This window comes from Cetorhinus maximus, chromosome 2 (assembly GCF_964194155.1).
Source record: "Cetorhinus maximus chromosome 2, sCetMax3.hap1.1, whole genome shotgun sequence".
NCBI classification, from domain to species: Eukaryota; Metazoa; Chordata; class Chondrichthyes; order Lamniformes; family Cetorhinidae; genus Cetorhinus; species Cetorhinus maximus.
Window position 1 is genome coordinate 34,088,310 of NC_135880.1, and position 23,265 is coordinate 34,111,574.

Sequence of the window (23,265 nt, forward strand, 5' to 3'; positions counted from 1 at the left end):
GGAACGTTGCTGCTGATCCATTGCATACGTTGGGCAGCAGTTGACTTCTGGGACTGATGGTCGTTCCGCTCCTTATTCAGTTGTCAAAATCAACTCTTCCTCATCAGCTGTCTGCCATGAAGGAGCAGTTTCTTCGATTGCATGTTGTGTGTCTGTGGTTGCGACGGTATATCTGGTTGTTCATTTTCATTGTGTATGATCGAGGTGACCATTGCTTTACACAGGTTCCAAGTTGCCAAATAGACTGACTCCTGTTGAGTGCATTGAATGTTTGCACTCTGACCAGTTCTCCAACTCAACCCGACTGCTTTATCAAAGTCAAATTCGGCTTTCTGTACTTTCACTTTGATTTTGTCACCTACTCCTGTTACTACTTCTGGCTTCAATATTTTTAGCTATTGGAAAAATAGCCTGGGTGGTGTGATGTGACATCATTCACTGGACCAGACCATTTTCCATTCCTTGTCCATGCAAAACACTGCGAATCTCTTTTGGTACATGAAGGGCTACCAGTCCAAGCTTTTGACTTGTTTCGGCTGAGATGAGAGGGTTTTGTTTAGTGTCTACTATCTGGAACTGTAGATCTTCTTTCTTCCCATTACAGTGGGCTCGCAGCTTAGTTTGTCCTCTTGGGGTGAGCTTTGTTCCATCATATGGCCTCAGCTTTACCTTTGATTGCTTCATTTTCTTGAACAACTTCTCACGGGTCTACAAAGCTCATGATGTTGCATGTGGTACTAGTCTCTATCTGACATTTCACACTGACTTGATGCCCCCCCCTTCTACAGCCATTATTCCCATAATCACAAACCAATTTTTACCTTGAGTCTTGACAGTACCATCCTCTTCTGGGGTGCAGAGTGATTCATCAGATTGTCATGAAACTATCAAATTTTTCATAATATTGTAAAGCAGGCTTATGTTTGTGTGTGTGTGTGTGGATGGTTCTATTTGTGTGGCTGATTTAATTAAATTAGAGGCAGATAGGCTGCAAGGTGTAAAATATCAAAAGAGTTAGGTATAAAAAGGGCATTTGAAATGCTAATGAGTGAGCTAGGGTAAAGTCAGCAGATAGGGTGTGAATGAAATTTGCATTTTAAGATAAGTTGGCAGGTGTTTGGTTTTCAAAGAGACATGGTAGGATGTTTACAACTAACAAGATAGATAAGACAGGTTATTACATTGATTTTTCCCCAAAAGTGCTGGCCATAATGACAACATGAAAGATTTTTATATTATGGGAAAAGTAAATCCCAAAGACATGTGGGAACAATGGAACTTACAGATTAAAGAAGAAGAAATATATTTATAGAAGGATCAGAAGGCTATGGGTGTGTGGCCGGGTAATACCTGAGAGAGACACAGTGTGAAGCAGACTTGGGGAAACGCCTCTAGCCACTTTGCAGTAGTCTGCTGTTCCAGTGACCAAAGTTGTGTTAAAAGCCTTTGGAATTCCACCGTCGAGTGGATGCTTGTGGGCAACCTTGCTGGATTGTAGCTGTAAATTTAAATCTATTTTGGACTGTTGCCTTAAAGTAGGTGTGTAGTTGGGAGTCTGCTTAACTAGGAATTTTGGGATTTGTTGTAATACAGTGTAATTGTAATCTTGTTATATGTGTTTTATTCTTTCCTTTTGTTAATAAATGTTTTAATTTAATTTCTAAGATCTCTAAAGGTGTTAATGGACTCATTACTTCTGAATTCAGTGCACAAACCTTCTCGCAATAATCACAAATTGCAAAACCGTTGTAATAGTGTGGCCAAGTTTCCCCTGTGGATTTGGTCAGCCTGGCAAATACCACCTGCCTTATCATAACAAGAATCACAGTCAGTGCAGAGCGATTGGTCAGAATCAATGTCCGGCATCTCTCCAGCAACCATTGTTATAGGGTTGCTTTTCTTCATTCTAGCAAAACATTTGTCATAGAGTCATACAGCACAGAAACAGGTCCTTCAACCCATCGTGTCCGTGCCAGCCATCAAGCACCTATCTATTCTAATCCCATTTTTCATCTAGTTGGTGCCTTGTTTAAATTATTAATTTCAATTAATGCCTCCAGACTTGTGTGCAAAGTGATTCAGCTTCTTGCAGTTAGAGCACTGCCTTCCCCAAGCTGGACATGCTTCCTTTTCTTTTGTGTAGTGACCCCCGCAATACTTACATCCAGTACTCTGGCCTTGATCATCCTGCTGGTCCTTCTGTAAATTGTCCTTCCTTTTCTCAATTGTCTTGTGCTTAGAAGGTCTCAACTGCCTCTCAACACGGCGCAAAACCTCATTAGCTTTCCCATCAATACTCTCCAGCTGATGATTTACCACTTTAAAGCTTCTGCACATGTCAATAGCTCTCTTGAGAGTAAGCTTCTCTTCTCTCAGCAGACGTGCTCTCACAGCAGAACCTCTTGTTCCTAAGACAATCCTGTCTCTGATAAGATCATCTTTCAGTTGCTCAAAATCACAAGATTCACCTAGACATTTCAGTGCAGTCACATACTGATCAATATTCCCCCCCTCTTCTGAATTCTGGTGCTGAACGTGTAGTGTTCTTAAATAACATTTGCAGAGGGTTCAAAATGGATCTTCAAGGCCTCCAACATTTTACAAGACTGGCTTTTCTGCTCTTCAGTGAGGCCTAGGGTGCAATGCAGCTTGTAGCACTCTTTCCCCGGCACTGATAACAGAGATGCTACTCTTACTCGTTCAGGTTTTTTGTCTAACTCTGTGACAATTTTATAGTTCTGCCATTGAGACTGGAAGAATTTCCAATTTATTTTCCCATCTACCTTCATCTCTATAGGAGTCGGTACTGGAATATTCAAAGTCATGATGACTCACCCAGTGATCAATGTCCTGGACAAAGTTGCAGACTGAAGTTTTAATTATTCTCTGCTGTTTCTTACAGCTATCAAAATCCACTCGATTTCAGCTGCACAAAGGCTGCCAACTGTAATTAAATGTATTCCTGGATGTTTCATCACGTGACTTGCCCCCATGCTCCAGCTATTTGTTGGCAACACATCCATCCTTGTAAAGCAAAAAGACTCATTACCCAATTGGATGATGCTTGACTGTCATCCAAAAAGCCTCCCCCCCGAACCCCCCATTTTCATTATTTCCATCTGGCAAAGAGAAATGTTCGAACAAAATGACCAAAAAAAATTAATGTCCTGATGATTTTTCTCCAGGGTTGCAGACAGGCATTCTCCTGGAGATTGATCTTCAATTCCTGAACACTCCAAGCCAATCCTGGAGGGTTGGAATGCTAGCAACACACTCCTACACCATGGGCAGAATTTTCTGCCTGCCGGACGGGCGGGCCTGACCCAATCTCTGGCAGGCGGGGAGACGATTCCTGCCGGAGAAGCAGGTCCCGCCGCCATTTTACGTGGGTGGGCCATTTAAGGCCCACCCAGTGTGATGTCCGATGGGAAGCGCTATGCACTTCCAGTGTGGGCGGGCGGGCGGGGTTTCCCTAAAAGCGAGAGTGCGCTCTTTCGCGCATGTGCACGAAAGAGCGCACATCTCCCTGAGGCTAAGTGCAGCCTCAGGGAGATCGCTGACACTTTTAAAAACGTTAAAAATAGAAAACAAAATCCTTAACATGTCCCCCTCATGTGACAATGTCACATGAGATGGGACATGTTAATAAATTTCACTGAAACTTTAATAAACTGTTTAAATCCCTACATGAAATCTCATCCCGCCGGTGGATGAAGTTTCATGTCTTTTCTATTCCCCGCTGGGGCTCCTGGCCTGCCCGCCAACCTTAAGGTTGGACGGGCAGGTCCTTAAATTGTTTCATTGATCCTGTCAATGGCCTCAATTGGCCATTGACAGGTCGGCAGGCCCACAGCTGATTTTGTTGCGCCCCCGCCTTCCTGAAAATTTAAATGGGGCGGGATGACGTTGGGGGTTCCGCCCAACATCATCCCGCGTCATTTTAAGCGTCGGCGAGCGGGCCCCACCTCCTCGCCGACGAGAAAATTCAGCCCCATGTTCCATGTGGTGGGTAAAATGGCTTCTGCCCTCAAATCCTTTACTTACAAAGGTATGACATCAGAGGTCAGATGACTGAGGTCACATGCTCATGGCAAGCCACAGTACACAGCATGCACAATGCACGAAGGCAAAGGCATTTCCCCAAACACAGGTTTGAGCTCTTACTGGATGGACAAGGCACTGAAAGCTAGTAAATGGCACAATTCACCAAAACGCATGTGAGCGTATTACAGTCATCTTCCTGCTCACCATATGAGCACTTAAAACATTCCCTTTGGGCATCGGTTAGACAGTTGGGGATGTGAAGCTTCAGCAACAATGACTCGCTGTAAACTAATCAAGGTCGGCAGCAATGTCTGGATAACTGAGTGCATTTTCACATAACCAGCCTCTAGATAGTACTTTCCAGCATCTGTCTTCCTGAGCCTCAGTGTTTCCACATCAGAAGGTTGGCACGTGTTTTCAACGCAGTGGAAGGATCCATTGAGGACAGCTTGTAATGTGCTTACATTTAACGCAGAAAACATCCATTGATGCTTTTACAGAGGGAGGAGAAAAATAATAAATGGGATGAGATAAAGAAGCAGACACTTATTTCAGCCTGATCTAACTGAACCCCGGGTATTGTTTATATGTCGTCTTGGCAGGCCACCCCCATCAAATAATATAATGTTTGTAGTATATGTTGAAACAAACTAACAACCCAAAAGTGCTAGTATATTCTCCTATAAGTATGGTGAAAAAATTGTACAATGGCATCATAAAATGTGCATATGTACCCTTTCTAAATGATACCTTTAAAAACTTGTGTTCAAGGTTAAGATGTTAAGAGGACCTTATAAATTTACAATGAAAAGCAGTTCCTATTTTAATAGAATTTCTCATGGCTATATACACTGATCAAAAGACATTCATTTCTTTAGCAGGAAACAGCCCTCAAGACAGCCCAAGAAATTTCTCTCCTAGTGCCTCAGCTCATTTTTCCTTTGCTCGAAGGTGAGTAGAAGCCAAATCTTCGCAAACAAGTAATATCTTTGACATTAACGCTGCGTGTAACCATGGCATTTTACTATGTTAAAGAAGTGTATTAAACATACATTTTTGGATAAATTTTATATTATTCTAATTATAAAAATCCATTTGGCCACCCCAGGTGATTATTGATGTAATCAGTACCAAAAAAACACAATAGAATTTTTTTTTACTGTAGATCGTGGCATATAAGTTGACCTGGAGTATAAGATGACCCCATTTTTCCGCCGCCAAAAACCATGTCTAGGCCTATTTTACACATTATCGATCCACAAGTTCACTCCATCCTCATCCATTCAACCGTCGTCATGGAAAGGCACAAAAGCACCTGCAGGGAACATGATTTTCGACATGGTTTTGTGTTTGAATATTCCCATAGGTTTTAATTTTGTTCCATTGGCCATGCAGGCTAGTACCACTGTGAACCTTGCCTTCTCATTTTCACTAGAACTTTTTATAGTGCCTAAGTTGAGCCGTCTTTTCTGCTAAGAAATGCTATACCTGCAATAGGAGCCGGCCTCAATTTTTCACCTCAGAAACACAAGTTTTACTCACCTTATAAGTTGGTGCATCGGATCAAACAGGCGATGCTAGCCATCTTACCAGTGAGATGGGTGAGAATTTAAGACGTGCCCAAACAGAGCATATTGACGAACAGAAAGGGGTCGTCTGGCAAAAAGAATGAAGTACGAAGTTGGTTTCAAGCTAAGAGTAACATCTGCTAACTCGCCAAATAAATGTGCTGCAGTGAGAGAAGAATGGAAGAAGAAGGAATCCACCCTGAAGAAGATGCCCAAGACCGAATGCGCCAGGAGAACAGGGACATGCCACTGGCCTGATCTTGAGAAGCATGTATCGGAATGGGTCCACGAGAATCGTTAGAATAGTTTCATCATCACCAGAAATGCAATGCGTTTATACGCACTTAAGTGGGCAAATTCAAACCCCCGAGTCCAGCAAAGATTTCTGAGTAACAGCTATTTGGTGGAGCTGCTTTGTGCTACAAAAACGACGAGTGTTGCAGCAGAAGACCAAGATCGTTCAGAGACCACCAAAGCATCATGATGTGAAAATCACAAGTTACCAGCGATTCGTTATCAGACAGCAGCAAAACAGGAGTGCCCACAATACCACATTGGCACGTGGTTGAAACACACGCGAATATCGACAAGCCCGGCAACCAAACTGTAGAGCGGGAAAGTTCAAAAAAAAGTTCTAGTAGAAATGAGAAGACAAGATTCACAGTGGTACTAGCCTGCATGGCTGATGGAACAAGATTAAAACCTATGGGAATATCCAAACATAAAACCATGCTGAAAATCAAGTTCCCTCCAGGGGTTTTTGCACATGCCCATGACGACGGTTGAATGGATGAGGATGGAGTGAAGTTGTGGATCGATGATGTGTGGAATAGGCATCCCAGTGGCCTACACAAAGAATACAGTTTTTAATGTGGGTCGTGTTCCGATCCCATATGACCGATGAGATCAAGAGGTGCCTGCGAAGAAGCATCACCCACATTGCAGCTAAACCAGAGGGTCTGATGTCCGTAGTTCAACATTTGGATGTGTGCCTCAATAAGCCATTCAAGGATCATGTCCGTACCGAATGGAACAGATGGATGGTTGACGGAGAAAAATCCCTCACGAAGATTGGAAATATACATGCTGCCCCTGTTGATGTTTTGTGTGGTTTTGTCATCAAACCGATGCTATTAATGCACAAACTGTCATCAGAACATTCAAAAAATGTGGAATATCTAATTCAATGGATGGAGAAGAAGGTGACTTGTTGTGGGGGGACAATCCTGAAACCAAAAGTGCCGCATCTGACCCAGAATGAGATCCTTACGATGTCCTGGCAAATTGACTCGGAATGAATTTGATGAACTCTTTCCATCAGATGCTGAAGACAATGAGTTTGATGTGGTTAAAAGTATCCTTGTAGAATTAAGTCATTAAATAAAACATGTCACACTCATTTAATTTGAATTGCTGGGTTTTTTTTCAAATTTCAAAATGGCGACACCCACAACACCAGCGGTTCCCATTTTATACTCAGTATATAAGTCAACCCCAGGTTTTGGAAGGATTTTTAGAGGCTACTTATACACCGCGACCTATGGTAGTTAAAATAACAGAAACAGTTGATATTGTTGAGGTCAGATTGATTGATTGTACTGTGTCTCCATTTTATAAGAGTTTAATTGATCTATATGAAACTCAAAATTTGAACAACTTGGGCCTGTCAGTATGTTGGAATTGGTGGCCTTTTTGGAGTTTTGTAGGAAGAGTATAGACTGGAAAAGGGTTTACTGCCTAAACATTATTCTGATTTTGTCACTCATTATATCAAGATTGAATGTCTTAAAAGTATACATTTTGCCTTTGTTTTTCTGCCTCTAAACTATCCTGTGATACCCTTCAGTCATGGCCACAGAACTGACAGGTAATCTAGCATGGGGGTGGTTTATAAAAATGTTTGCATCATGCTACTCACTGAAGCAATTTTTGTCTGCTTTGTCATAACTTTTGTCTCTTTATTGTTTTTATTTTTGTTGTGAAATTTAACAATCTGTATTTTTACTTTTTTCTGAGAGAGAGAAAACTTGCAGGGAGTGAGGACAGTTAGGGGTTAAGCACATATTTTATATAGCTCGGAATTTCATTTCTATTTTCCCAAATGCACCCATAAGACTTGAGATTTTGCCACTGAATTTGGAAGCTACATATTTAATGAACAAACTTTAGCTTCTATCTAAATGTCTTCATTTTGTCTATTCTTGGAATGTTTATTGTTGATATATAAAGCAGGTGTTTATTCATTTGAGGAGAGCCATTATAAGCTCTGTTAGGCTTCTGACTGGGGAGGAGGTTGGAAATAAATTTGAGACTGAAACCCTTTGCACAAAGTGTAAAGAGGAAAAGTCAAGACTTTGGAGGTGGGGAAGAATATGTTTTGTTCTGTCAGGTTTCTAATTCTTAAAGCTATAAGTGTTTTTCAACACGTTAATAATCTTTATTCCTTTGCCTATTCTTACCCTTTTACTCTTGCTGCCCTGTGCATCAGTCATGCTCCTTCCCTCAGGCTTCATCTTCTCATACTCTGCCATTCGCCTAGCCCAGACCTGACTATATCATCATCCAACAATAGCTGATGGATTTGAGTGATGAGTAGTTCTGAGATGTGAACCTCTCAGAGTGCTTGGGAGCCAGGTGTTGTTCTGCCTTTGCTTTAAGCCCACTCAATTTAAAATTTTTCACCAAATGCCCATGCAGTATCAAATATAGATAGAGCCAGATTTTGCTCCCAAAATAACAATGAGGCTAATGCTGCTCGTTGTTATTTATGTGCAAGTGGCACTACAGCTACAGGCAAGGAGCAGGTGTGCTATTAAACGTAAATATGCTTAAGTTGCTGTCAGATTTGTGCTACTCTATCATTGGCTTTGCTGTCTCCATACATTTCAGTGGAGAGGCAATGGTGTGACGTTGCTGTATTTGTGCAGTAGATCAAGTTTTAAGTATCTTTTAACAATGTGCTAAGTGTTAATTACTGCCAGTCAAATTTAACTGTTACTGTTGTGGAGTCTCATTCCTCCAGGATTTTATTGTTGTTAGAGATTCTAAAAGTGTAAATGTTCAATTTTCTTTTAACTTTTCTCTCCTTTCGCTTAATCCAATCTTTCTTTCCCTCTCTATTTCTTCCTCCATACCTGATTTGACATTGAGTTCACCCACTCTCAATCCTTTCACTATTTATTTCTGTCTTCCAATCTGATTGTTCAAGGACATTCAAAGTGGCTGCTTGCCCTGTTCCCCTGTTCCCTCAGATTCCAGATGTTTAGTTTCTCTCGCTGCAGTGTTATCAGCTCATGCTTTTAACAACTTGCCACATAAACGTGTAAAAACTTAAACAAGTCTAACTAATGCCAGATGCTGTTAGATGTCCTGCTACAGCAAAATCTGGGTCATATTCTTTGAAAAGGAATTATTGTTTGAAAGTTTTTTTTCTTTAAATTTCCTAACGTTCTGGATGTTGTATCATAAATGCTTTCTGCTTTATCGCCATTTGTGTTGTTTAAATTTTGCAGATAATTCCAATTTAGAAAATAACGCACTCTGAATTTTGATTTATGGCATTACTAACCTCCCTTTTGGAGTGCATTTAGACTCCAAGCTTATGTTCTAGCTACAACATCCAGTGTGAAGTGAAACAACTTTTCACCTCCACTATGGCTATAGTATAAAAACACACATCTCATGTGTTAATAAAAGAAATGATAATGACAAATTGAAACTGTTGTCATTGTGGACGTTTGAGGTTAAATAGTCCTTAGTGCTGATAATGAAATAACTTTTTAAATTATTTCAGGAGTGATGGGCGTCGATGGTCTTTGGCTTCCCTCCCGTCATCTGGCTATGGCACAAATACTCCAAGCTCCACAGTGTCCGTAAGTTCCTTTTCACCTTATCTACATAAGCTGTCTTATCTCTAGCAGTGGTAGCTATAAAATTTTCTGGGAACGGACGGTACCCAGCAATTATTTTATGCCTTAATTTGCTCAAAGCTGAGCCTATTCATTGCATGCTAGCTAAAATAACACTGAGCATTCCAAGTTCTTGGTGATACTTTTTCCTGATATGCTGGAGTGATGTGCTTCCATATATTCTGGTTTCTACGCTTTAGAAGCTGAGTGAATCAGGGATTCAATCCGACAAAGGGTTTGGCAGTCTTTAAGTGTTCCAAAACCCACTCAGTAAATAAAGCCACTTATCTTTGAAGTCATTTTCTAATTTTTTTCTGAAGAATACTAACACCAGATCCATCCTGAAAACTAATTTGGGTTGGATGGGAAATGTTGGCGAAATTCAAGCTGGAGTGAAGAGGTTAAATGTTGAGAAGTTTGTTCTTTGTTTCCCTTTACTGTTGGAAATCTTGCAATCTGTCCTGATGAGTGCAAGATGAAAAGCTTAGACAGCGTGTCTCTTTTTTTCAGCCATACCCAAGTTCTGTACGACTAAACGACAGAAGTTAGCCATCTTCTATATTTTCTTAGAGTTTGACGTTCTGTTAATTGATGATACTGTTCATCATTGGTCCTGTATGTGTTTCCACCAGGATCCTTGGAGCTTTCTTCATATCCAGCATCCTTTTACAGTGAAAGGAATCTATAAATTGAACAGTAATATTTTCCCTGTGTTATTTTTCTAGTCGTCATGTTCATCTCAGGAAAAGCTGCATCAGTTGCCATACCAACCAACTCCAGATGAACTGCACTTTCTTTCCAAGCATTTCTGTAGTACAGATGCCATCGCCAATGATGAGAAACGCAGGCCTCCTTCAATGCGACCACGCTCCCGGAGTCTTAGGTTTGTAGTCTGTGGCTTAAGGGCTAAAAATTTTATCTCATCAATATTAATGAAGAGCCTCGTTGTGAGGAAAAGTGATTTTTTTTTTTGCTTAAAATTAGGGATGGCTAGAATTTCAGTTGGTTTAAAAAAAATTAATGATGAGCCTTAATATTGCATGGAGTACACAGCAGGCTGCACTAAAGGGATTTAATCAATTCGATTAGAAAGCCAGTTTCAGAATTTTTAATATAATTCTTTCAAGTCTGTTAAACTGTTTCCAAATAGTGGGCTAAAGGGGAATGATTCTGATCCCAGTAGCAAACTATTTCCACATTTAGGATTTCTATCTGAAGTATATTTTTCCTCCCTCCCCCACCACACCCTCCTTTAAATTGGGTATTATAGCCTTGCTGTCAAATATAGAACTAGTGGAAGAAGCTAAACCTTCCTGGACTTCTATGGGCTGGATTTTCGTGGAATTGTGGAGTCTCCGCAGACCTTTGGGATCGTTGGGCGGGGATCGGATTCTGGGATCCCCAGCCCCATTCTCAGTGCCCCCAATGTTCATCGGCTCAGGATAAGGGTGCGGACTGATGCGGGCCGCGAGTATGCACCCTGCAGTCCCAACTGGGCCGGCTACGTTGCAAAGATAGGCACCTTCTAGCCCCCCTCAATTTTCGTGGAGTTGCGCCAACCTTACAAGGACTCATGATTCACGGCCCCTCTGAGGTGCCATGCATCATAGCATGGATGATGGAACCTTTTGAAAGGTAAGTTCAAAGGGTCTTACCCATGGCCCCCTAGGCCAACCTATGTCCCTTTACCCACCCCCATGGCTCCTCCATGTCAAGCTGAGATCCCAGACATCCAGTATCCTGTTGAAACAGCTGTGCCAAAGGGAAAACATTGTTTGATTGACAGCTCTTTCTCTCAGATCTATTTTGTCAATTGCGCAATGTTTATGTGCACAAGGTAAAGAGGTGTCAAGTGCTTGTAATTTCTGCCATTGATACGTTAAAGGTCTGGATGATTGACACTTTTACAGGGCTGTAGTAAAAACATCATGAATTATTTTATTTTACAGCTTTTTCATACATGCCATTGTTACTATAGGGTTCATTGGTTCTGTGCAGAGTGTATACTGAGTAAATGGGCATGGAAGATAGGACCAACACCCACCCCCCCCAGAATAAAATCATGCCTTTGCAGGCACTTCTTCCCAAGGCAAGCACACTGAGCCAGGAAATTTCCCAGCTCCCACCACCAGCCTCTAGGATAAAAATCCAGCTCGATAGTGAAATGTGAAAGTAACTGTGCACTAACTTCCCTTGATCTCGTCTAATCGGTAAGGATGGATTCTGACTCCCTTTGAATCTCTCCATCCCCATACATTTACTTCGTAAGTGGGCTTCTTTTGAATTTAATGACTTAAATTATTTTTTTGTGTATTAACCGTAAAGGTATCCAGGGAAAGTGGCAATTTGAAATTACCTTGAGCTCTGAACAGGCAACTTAGTCAGAGGCTTACTGCTGACGTAGAAAACTTTTGACCTCACAGATCCATGTATTACAATTGATACTAATGATTCCAAATGAGTCCAGGAATTGTAGGTCATTGCCTTTACTCTAAGTGGCACATGTTGGCTGGCAACAGAATCTAAAGCTGTTTGCATTATTTCAGATCCTCTGTGTCTAGAAAAGTCTTTGCTGAAACTCCTAGACTACACAGGAGTCGCAATTAGCTCTGCAAAGTCCTTGGAAAAGAATGCCTTCTGTCTCTCCCATTAAAAATACTTTTTCATGAAAGATTTGTCTTTGTGTTGGCAGTTGTTAAGTAATTAATAGCCATCCACATTTCGACTTCAGTGTGTAATGAGGCTTGGTTCCGGGCTTTGTGATTTACACTCACCTCATCATTAACATCATCTGTCTTCTTTGCCTGCACCATGGTGTGTTCTAATTAAGGTCACCTACATCTTCTCAGGTTGGAAGACTCAATTGTGGACAAGATGGATCTTAAAATAAAAAGCCAGTGGCTCCTTTGGACCCAGGCAATACATCTTTTGATCAATTGACAGATCTGTTGGAGTTTATTCAGCACAAAGTACAATTCCTTATTGCCTTTCATATGGGGCTGGAGTTTTCCTATGACGGGTGGGTTGGGTGGGGGCAAACTCCAATTAACTCCAATTAAGGCCCGTCCAGCGCAAGACACGAGCCGTAGTGCTCAGCACTACCTGTGCGGGCAGAGGGAGGAGGGAGAGTCGGGGCCAGCATGGAGCTGCCTCAGGGAGATTGAATAGACAATAAAAAATACTTTAATAAATTATGTTAACATTTATTTAAACATGTCCCCTCATGTGACAGTGTCACATGAGTTGGGACATGTTTGTAAAGGTGGGGAAATTATTTTATTGATTTTATAAAAGCTTCAGGAAACCTCATCACGCCCGTGGATGAGGTTTCCTGAAAAACGCGAAGGCCGCTTGGGCTTTTCAGCTGCCCGCCAACCTTAACTAGTTTAACTAAATTCTTAATGGCCCTAATAGGCCATTGACATTTTGGTGGGCACACAGCCGACTCTGGCGTGCGCCCGCCGAATGAAATATCGCAATGGTGCACGATGATGTCGGGACGCGCACCCGATGTCATCATGCGTCATCTTACGCGTCAGCACGTTGGGCCTGTCCCCCGCACGCCGACTGGAAGATTCAGCCCATGGAAAATCTGCAGCACTAACTGGTACCAAGGCTCCCAAAAGAACTTAGAAGAATATATGATTGGGTTGAGGTCCCACTTGGGGTGCAGTCAGTGATTCTGTGGTAAATTAAGCCCGAGTTTGAAAAGTGTTTCCCCCTCTTACCCTGCCCCCGGCCTGTGGGTTTCTGCTCAAACTCCGTTCTTATTGCCGTACGCAAAATCTGGTGCATTTTAAAATATACTTTCTTAAAAATAAAATGTTGCTTTAAAATACAATCCTTGATATGTTTAGGAGTGCTAACTTGATAAAGTTTAAAGAATACAGCTGAAGATAGGCTTATCACAAAAAAATAATCATTTTACTGAAAATGATTTTTAAAAAAATATACACAACTATTCACTAGTTGTATTGAGGTACAGTAGTCAGTTTTTCCGTAAATTAAAAAGATAAATTTCATTCAGAATGTTTCAAAACGTACTCATTAGTGTCCTTGTACCCAAAAGAACTAGCTTAATTTTTGAGAGTCTTCTCGAGGCCTGCAAGTGATACAGTTAGCATCAACACCCACTGGATTCAAAATTGGCTTAGTTGTAGGAGGCAGAGGGTGATGACGGAAGGATGCTTTAGTGACTGGAAGCCAGTGTCCAGTGGCGTACCACAGGGATCTGTGCTGGGTCCCCTATTATTCGTCATTTATATTAACGACATAGATGACTATGTGTTGGGTAGGATTAGTAAGTTTGCGGATGACACAAAGATTGGCCCGGTGGTTAACAGTGAGGTTGAGCGTCTTGGGCTACAGGAAGATATAGACGGGATGGTCAAATGGGCAGATAAGTAGCAGATGGAATTTAACCCTGAAAAGTGGAAGGAGTAATTTGACACGGAAGTATTCAATGAATGGCATGACACTAGGAAGTTCTGAGGAACAAAGGGACCTTGGCGTGTGTGTCCATAGATCTCTGAAGGCAGAGGGGCATGTTAGTGGGGAGGTGAAAAAGGCACATGGGACACTTGCCTTTATCAACCGAGGCATGGATTACAAAAGTAGGGAGGTCATGTTGGACTTGTATAGAACCTTGGTGAGGCCACAGCTGGAGTACTGTGTGCAGTTCTGGTCGCCACATTATAGGAAGAATGTGATTGCACTGGATGGGGTGCAGAGGAGATTCACCAGGATGTTGCCTGGGATGAAACATTTAAGTTATGAAGAGAGGTTGGATAGACTTGGGTTGTTTTCGTTGGAGCAGAGAAGTCTGAGGGGCGACCTGATTGAGGTGTACAAGATTATGAGGGGCATGGACAGGGTGGATAGGGAGCAGCTATTCCCCTTAGTTGAAGGGTCAGTCACGAGGGGGCATAAGTTCAAGGTGAGGGGCAGGAGGTTTAGGGGGGGATGTGAGGAAAAACTTTTTTACCTAGAGGGTGGTGATGGTCTGGAATGCGCTGCCTGGGAAGGTGGTGGAGGCGGATTGCCTCACATCCTTTAAAAAGTACCTGGATGAGCACTTGGCACGTCATAACATTCAAGGCTATGGGCCAAGTGCTGATAAATGGGATTAGGTAGGTCGGTCAGGTGTTTCTCACGTGTCGGTGTAGACTCGATGGGCCGAAGGGCCTCTTCTGCACTGCGAGATTCTGTGATTAGTTCAAATTGGGGCAGTGTTCAATTTTGTGGGTAGGGCCAGCTTCCAGAGTGATGCTTTAAAAAGGTGTGCAAAAGATTGTGGAAACTCCAGTTGCACAGAACACAATTTGCACTTAAAATTCTATGATCTTGCACCGGTTATGTCAATACTGGGTGAATTGGACTGATTAAACTGCTTCAATCATACAGAGCTCCTGGCCCCAATAGAAGCTGCACAGTCTTTGGTTTCTGCACCTCGCTTCAGTCAAACGAGCTTTTGGCTCTCATACCAAATACATCATACTTCGCTTATCCCCCAGAGCAGGCTACTCTTAGACCTTATCTAGACTGCTTCTAAAGATATTTTCAAAATTAGAAATATGTTTGGAGAACAGATGGAGCTTTTGGGATGTGCTTGAACTTGAAGATAATGTGAACCTTAATGCAAATATATCCTGGTATATTTTCAGCATACCATTAATGACTATGGAATAAATGCATTCTTAAATGTGTTACAATGTCCTTTTTGAAAAGTAGTTCTACTTATTGTAAATTTTGTACTTCTGATATTCTGTAATTTTATATATCCTAATATTTTTTGACAAACAATTCAAACAGAAATTCAAAGTGTTCTGCATGGCATAAAAGCCTATTATATGTCATTAAATTAAAGCTGATGATAAATCATTTGGAACAAAATGCATTAGTACAGCTGATACAGTTTAGGGATTGGCAATATATGCCAGCCTAGCCAGCGATACCCATATCCCGTGAATGAACAAAACAGAAGCACTGTTGAAGAAAACATATTCTTTGCTTTAAGTGCTATATTTATACAAATAGCCATTTTGTGTTAATGTTTTGAATTATGTAGACAATTAAATCAGGGCTAATAAATCTGCATTAATTTGAAATGGCTTCAGATAATCGTTTCCACTTTCTTAAAAGTTGTGCAGACATAGCATCTTAACCTTAAAAGCTGTAGGAAATCTACTTTTATATAGGCCAGATTGTGTTGTAAGAATGTTGTTGCTGCATTCAAGAGCATTTGCAGTTTGGTCTGATTTAGAACTGATATTTATCTGCTCTTATAAACAATCTGCCAGGGCAAGGCCTGCCAAATAGTTTAGGGCAATCATGTTGTAGTTGCCACCTTTTTCATAGGTTCTCTGAGAGGAACCTCAAGAACAATTATTAAATCTTGTACTGAACAAAGTGGCTGTTTAATTTGATTAAATGTTATTTGTCTTGTTCGTAGCCCTGGACGTTCTCCAGCCTGCTGCGATAATGAGATTATCATGATGAACCATGTCTACAAGGAACGATTTCCAAAGGCAAGATTGTTTACAGATGATGTATTTCAAACTATAGTAAATTATCAACATCTGGATGTGGTCACACACTTCTGAGGATCTTGTGCAGATTTCAAACTTTTATTTTGAGCCCTGGAAAAGCAATAAACATGTTTGTAGGCTTGTGGGGTGGACTTGCCCAGTAGCTGTCACCTTGGGTTTGCTTTGCAAAATGCATTTGAGCTTCGGCCAGGTAAATTTACCAAACCTGGACCTTTCATTGGCTGATTTACTACACTTGTTCTCTATTCAAAATGTACAGTAGGAAGCTAAAGAAGATTCATAAGTTAAAGATTCAAAACATTGGGCAGAATTTTCCCCCCCATTCGGGGGTGGGGGCAGTGGAATTCTCCGATCAGCGGCCCCAATTGGAAGCGCACCGCCATTTTACGTGGGCGGGCCAATTAAGGCCTGCCCAGCGTGACGTCCGAAAGGAAGCGCTGAGCGCTCCCTGTGCGGACGGGGGGGATTCCCTGAGCCGAGAGTGCGTTCTTTCACACACGCGCACGAAAGAGCTCACAGATCTCCCTGAGGCTAAGTGTTGCCTCAGGGAGATCGGCTCTACAATAAAAAAATCTGAAAAATAGAAAAAAAAAATTTTCCTGACATGTCCCCTCATGTAATACTGTCACATGAGTTGGGACATGTCTATCACTTTTAAATACACTTTAATTACATTTTAAAAAACCTACATGAAACCTCATCCCGCCCGTGGATGAGGTTTCATGCTTTTCCTAATGCCCACCAGGGTTCCTCACCTGCCAGCCAACCTTAAGGTTGGACGGGCAGGTCCATTAATTAGTTTAACGACTTTGTCAATGGCCTCAATTGGCCTTTGACAGGTCAGCAGGCGCACACCTGATTCTGCTGAGCTCCTGCCTACCTGAAAATTTAAATGGGGCGCGGTGACATTGGGAGTTCGGCCTGACATCATCCCGCGTCATTTTACGTGTCGGCGAGCAGGCCCCCCACCCCCCCCCCACCACCAACCAGGAAATCCTGGCCATTAATTTGAAGGGAGAAAGTCATGTTAAGAGAGCATGGACTAGATTGTTTATAACAGAAGTAAAATCATAATTTAAAAAATAAAGCTGTGACATGGAGATTGGGGGTATAAGGAGTGTCAAAATAGGTACAATTCATGTGTATTTTTAATTATCACGGCCAGTGAAATGAAATACTGACAGCACAATAAATGGGCATTCCCAGCCTTTAAGAAGCCTTATTCCTGTAATTTTAGTATTTTAACATAACAGGACATTAGATGAAAATAAAACTGCCCATCCCAAGGTAAAAGGAGTGCCCATCCCAAGATCTATTGGCCATCTTAAAAAAAAAGTTGCTGAATGCAATCTTTCATACCTGTTCTAAAATGTGTATGATTGAAGTATTTATCAACAGTGGAAATACTTTTGGTGACATGCATTTCAAAGCTATAACTTATCTTCTAAAAAGGATACATTATGAAGAACCATTGTTAATGATTTATAGCCTGTAAGTGGCTGACCCGATGGAACACTTCACAAACTAATGAGCGTCAGTAAATTTTAGTTTCAGTGCATAACTAACCCATTTCTAAATAACCATTATGGCTAACGAGTTAAATTATTTCCTTTCAAATGCATAATCGTTGAAAAGTAAGTTTAGCAATGCAGTTTCAAAGGAAAGTCTTAGAATATTTTGTTATGTGTTATAAAACTGAGAATGGGCGTTTCTGAATTATTCATGTGCTAAGACAGCAATTTTCCTAAGATTTTAATAATTTTGAGCTTTATTTGATACTTAACACATTAACCAAGTTGTTTCAATCCTTAGGCCACAGCCCAGATGGAAGAAAGGCTGCAGGACATTATCACTAGCTATTCTCCTGATAATGTTCTTCCACTAGCAGATGGAGTCCTCAGTTTTGCACATCATCAGATCGTTGAGCTGGCACGAGATTGCCTGGATAAATCCCGACAGGGCCACATCACCTCGAGATACTTCTTTGAATTGCAGGAAAAATTAGAAAAGTTGTTGCAAGAAGTAGGTATTTCCAAGTATGTTTTTTTTTGACAAACTGGTAACAACAAATTTGATTTCTTGTGATGTGGAATCCCATGTGGCTGCATCAGGTAGGAGTGTAAGACCTGTAGCTGTTAGTTAAACCATTTAGAATAAGATGAACAAACAAAAAGCCTTACAGCCTATCGGTGAAGGTTTCAAATAGATTTTGTTATTTCAAACTGGAGGAATTTTGCATTGAATTAGAATGGTCAAAGCTGTCTAATCATTACCAGTGTAGAATTTTAGAGTGGTTACAGCAAAGAAGGAGGCCATTTGGCCTGTCATGTCTATGCTGGCAATCTGTAAGAGCAATTCAGCTAGTCTTTCTCCATAGCCCCTGCAATTTTTTTTCTCTTCAGCTTCTGATCCAGTTCCCTGCTCCACCGCACTCTCAGGCAGTGCATTCCACCTGCTGCGTAAAACAGATTTTCCTCATGGTTCTTTCTTTTGTCGATCGCCTTAAATTGGTGTCATCTAGTTCTTGACCCTTCCGCAAATGGGAACAGTTTCCAACTATCGACTTGGTCTTGACCTCTTTATAATTTTGAATGCCTCTATTAAATCTCCTCTCAACCTCCATTTCCTATTGAAAACAACACTGACTTCTCCAACCTATCCATGAAACTGAAGTCCTTCATCCTTGGGAACCATTCTTGTAAATGTTTTCTGCACCCTCTCTAAAGACGACACATCCTCCCTAAATTGTGAGGCCCAGATTTAGATACAATACTCCCGTTGAGGCTGAACTAGTGTTTGATAAAAGTTCACCATAACTTCCTTTTTTTATAATATATGCTTCCAGGATCTCATATGTCTTATTAACTAATGGGCTAAAAATTGCTAATGAGGTATTAGAAAGGCTGGTTGGGTTAGAAGAATGAGAGGCGACCTTATTGAATCATATAAGATTCTTAGGGGGCTGGACAGGGTAGATGCTGAGAAATTGTTTTCCCTTGTGGTAGAGTCTAGGATCAGTGGGCATAATCTCAGAGTAAAGGTTCACCCATTTAAGACACATGAGGAGGAATTTCTGCTCGGAGGGTGGTGAATCTGTGAAATTCTTTAACGTAGAGACTGGGCCGTTAAGTATATTCAAGGCTGAGATAGACAGATTTTTAATCAGTAAGGGAATCAAGCGTTATGGGGACAGGGCAGGAAAGTGGAGTTGAGGATTATCAGATCAGCCATGATCTCATTGAATGGCGGAGCAGACTCGATGGGCCAAATGGCCTACTTCTGCTTCTATGTCTTATGGTCCCCAGGATTGGTTGGGATACATCTGAGGATACTGAGGGAGGGAAGGATGGATCGAAATTGCAGAGGTACTGGTCATAATTTTCCCATCCTCCTTAGGCACAGAGGAAGACTGCAGAATTGCAAATGTTACACTCTTGTTCAAAAATAAACAACTAAAGGCCAGTCAGTTTAACCTCAGTGGTGGGAAAACTTTTAGAAACAATAATCTGGGACAAAGTTGACCAATTGTGGATTCATTAATCAAAGCCAGAACAGATTTGTTGAAGGAATATCCTGTGTAACTAACTTGATTGAGTTTTTTGATGAGGTAATAGAGGGTGGATGAGGGTAATGCTGTTGATCTGTTGTACATAGAAGTTCAAAAGGCATTTGATAAAGTGCCACACAGAAGCTTGTCAGAACAGTTAAAGCCTTATGGAATAAAAGGTACAATGGCTGCATGAATATGAAGCTGACTGAGTGAAAAGAAACAGAGTAGCAGCGAACTGTTCTTTTTCGGACTGGAGGAAGGTATACAGTGGGATTGCCTAGGAATCGGTATTTGGACCCCTGATTTTGCTGATCTATATTAATGACCTAGACTTGGTAATGGAAGAGTCTGGTACATTGACTGTAAGGTATGATTCGGTGAATATGATTATGTCAGGCTGTTGCTTGATTAATCTATGGAACAGCGCTCCCAATTTTGGCATAAATTTCCAGAATTAATGAAGACTTTGCAGGGTCAACTAGGTAGGGTGTGCCTTTGTCATTCCCGGTGCCTACATTGCTGCTGGGTGATCCATGCGGCTTTATTCTTTTTAACTTTACTTCAGGAGTTGATGCAGCCGAGTGACCTTTCAGACCAGGTGATGACAACAGATTTCCTCCCCAAAGGAGGGGTCATTGCCTCTATTAATTCCCTTTTCATTTTCCCTCTGAACTTTCTAAAATAAGCCTGATTTTCGCATGTATTATCAACTTGGCATCTGTCATATGCACCTTTTCTACTTCATGTTACGTTCTATCTCTTTAATCGTACAGGGAGCTCTAGCTTTGGTTGCTCTACCTCGTGTGAATAAACCTTGAGTCTTTAATCATTAAGGAAATAATTAGAGAAATCATTCCCACTTTTAAGGCAGACCACCGTTCTATCACTGTTTTGCCTGCCAAACTTGATTCTAATTTACCTGGACCAGATCCATTATCACTCCTCTGAAATTGATCCTCCTCCAATTAAGTATTTTACTCTAGATTGCTCCTTGTTCTTTTATCACAGCTAACCTAAACCTTACTTTATTTGAATTAATATATTTAACTTATGTTCCGCACCAGTTCTCTTCCCTCATTCCCTAAGGCCACTGACTGCCAGCCAAGAAATAGTTCTGGCCACTTTAGGTGCCCTCTGGTTCCTCACCCTAGTGGCCATCAATCATGTATAAATCTAGAAAATAATTGGCGGTAGACTATATCACGTTACTTTGCAGTGCTGCTGGAGCCAATCCTGCCTTTACTTAATTGCCATTCAGTTACCTTTGCAGCAAGAATTGCCAATATTGCTTGGATTTCTCCTTTCCTTCACCCCCAGGAGCACTGGGGACAGTTGAAATTCCACACTCCTCCCCTTTGTCAACGCGCTAAAGTTGGTCCGAAACCATTCCAATCTGAATAGCTGAGTTATTCTTCCAAAATCTTGCTGAGCCATCGACAGACGAAATTTGAATTTTCAATTTAAAAAAAATGTTTCCATTGTTACATAGGATTCAATTTTAATGTTTAAACCTCTAAACTCAGTAAAGGATTTTTTGTTTCCTTGTTTAACACCAGGAGTAACTAGGTTTAGATCTGGCTGAAGTATACTTGTTCTTTACTTCGTAAATTGCTCTGCACATAAGATATAAAATCCCTACAATATACCTATATGAATTGATAAATTGTTCAGATTTGAAGCCCCCAGAAATCCCTCACTGGTCACCACCTCTGACTATTAACTGACATCAGTGCAGAATTTAATGCAGACTTAAGCGTGATCACCTTTAGTCACTTTGAACTATTTCAATGCTGATAGGCTTATCTAAAGGCACAATTTTCTGCAAATTGGCTTTAACATTGAATCCCTTTCAATATTATTTTGTGTTCCACACTCAAGAAAATGAGACTGATAGCTCAGCTAGGTGCTAAATTCATTCTGGTTTTGGGCTAAATATGGCACCAAATTCAAATCATCACTAGATCCAAATTAATGTGCCCCCTGCAGTGGGTCAAATCTGAATAAATAGTCTGGCTCTGAAGTAGCACCGAGTCTAGTAAAACAGCTTGAGTTAATTATCTTGGAAGTCTAGTCACATCCTGATGTCACAGTGTCCTTAAAAAGTATCTACTTGTGAAAATCCAACAGATCCTCTGTAAGTTCAGTAGATTCACATCAGTAAGTAGATTTTAATTGTATGTGATTGGGCTAAACAGTCTGCACACAATGTGTGTTCTGGTTTCCTCTGAAACTAAAGTTGCTTTTACATTGTAGCTTGAGCACTGGAACAGAAAATTAACTCCACTGCTCTTCTGCATTTAGTTATGGGTAATGGATTGATTGTTGTGTAGTCTCCAAGAGCTTGCCATTGCGTACCCATGCGGACTTGCCATGACATTTTAGCCACAAATTGTGATGTCATTGCAGGTCAAATATCTGGGCACGTACATAATGCTGTCATGATATTATATGTCACTGCCAAAATCAGGTCAGAGGTTAGGAATCGTGCGACGAGTAACCCACCTCCTGACTCGGCAAAGCCTGTTCACCATCGACAAGGTACAAGTCAGGAGTGTGATGGAATACTCCCCGCTTGCCTGGGTGAGTGCAGCTCCTACAACACTGAAGAAGCTGGACACCGTCCAAGACAAAGCAGTCCGCTTGATTGGCACCACATCCACAAAAACTGACTCCCTCCACCACTGACGCACAGTAGCAGCAGTGCGTACCATCTACAAGATGCACTGCAGGAATTCACCAAGGGTCCTTAGACAGCACCTTCCAAACCCATGACCATTAACACCTAGAAGAACAAAGGCAGCAGATAGATGGGAACCCCAGCACCTGGAAGTTCCCCTCCAAGTCACTCACCATCCTGTCTTGGAAATATATCACCATTCCTTCACTGTGGCTGGGCCAAAGTCCTGGAACTCCCTTCCTAACAGCACTGTGGGTGCACCTACACCACCTGGACTACAGCGGTTCAAGAAGGCAGCTCACCACCACCTTTTCATGGGCAACTAGGAATGGACAATAAATAAAAACAAAAAGCTAAAAGCTACTGCGGATGCTGGAAATCCAAAACAAAAACAGAATTACCTGGAAAAACTCAGCAGGTCTGGCAGCATCGGCGGAGAAGAAATCAGTTAACGTTTCGAGCCTTCATGGCCCTTCGGCAGAACTCAGCCAAAGGGCCATGAAGGCTCGAAACGTTAACTGATTTCTTCTCCGCCGATGCTGCCAGACCTGCTGAGTTTTTCCAGGTAATTCTGTTTTTGTAATGGACAATAAATGTTGGCCCAGCCAGCGAAGCCCACATCCCCTGAATGAATTAAAAAAAAACACGTTGGTAACACAGTAACAGTTTTATTTACTGGTGCCAAAAGGAGGGGCAGCAGTTTAAAAAGTTAGCTTTAAAAATGGGGTCTTTAGGACCTCTTGTCTTAAAAGGTTTGACAAGTTTGTCATATTGATGTTGGCAACACTAAACTGAGCACTACAGAGACTATGACTGGATACCAATACAAAAAGTAACTATACGGTGACATTGTACATCCATAGGCATGTAAGTACAATGGCATTCTGAGTTCCAGAGCAAGTATAAACCTGCTTGTGTAGGCTAAGCAGCATTGCTCAAAACATGTCATTCCTGTTGACAGCCTGAGGCA

At 41.4% G+C, this 23,265-nt stretch overlaps 1 protein-coding gene across 16 annotated transcripts in view; it reads left to right on the forward strand.

Moving 5' to 3' along the window:
- The window catches only part of mast4 (microtubule associated serine/threonine kinase family member 4), a 480,851-nt gene that overhangs the window by 382,723 nt on the left and 74,863 nt on the right, over positions 1 to 23,265 (forward strand). For 7 of the 16 annotated variants that reach the window (XM_078562967.1, XM_078562902.1, XM_078562937.1 and 4 more), the window contains 6 exons: positions 4,923 to 4,995; positions 7,459 to 7,479; positions 9,406 to 9,484; positions 10,246 to 10,403; positions 15,972 to 16,047; positions 17,881 to 18,090. In XM_078562967.1, coding sequence (XP_078419093.1) covers positions 4,923 to 4,995; positions 7,459 to 7,479; positions 9,406 to 9,484; positions 10,246 to 10,403; positions 15,972 to 16,047; positions 17,881 to 18,090 — 617 coding nt within the window. The remainder of the gene's footprint in view (positions 1 to 4,922; positions 4,996 to 7,458; positions 7,480 to 9,405; positions 9,485 to 10,245; positions 10,404 to 15,971; positions 16,048 to 17,880; positions 18,091 to 23,265) is intronic. The other 9 variants (XM_078562928.1, XM_078562956.1, XM_078563040.1 and 6 more) reach the window with 3 other exon arrangements.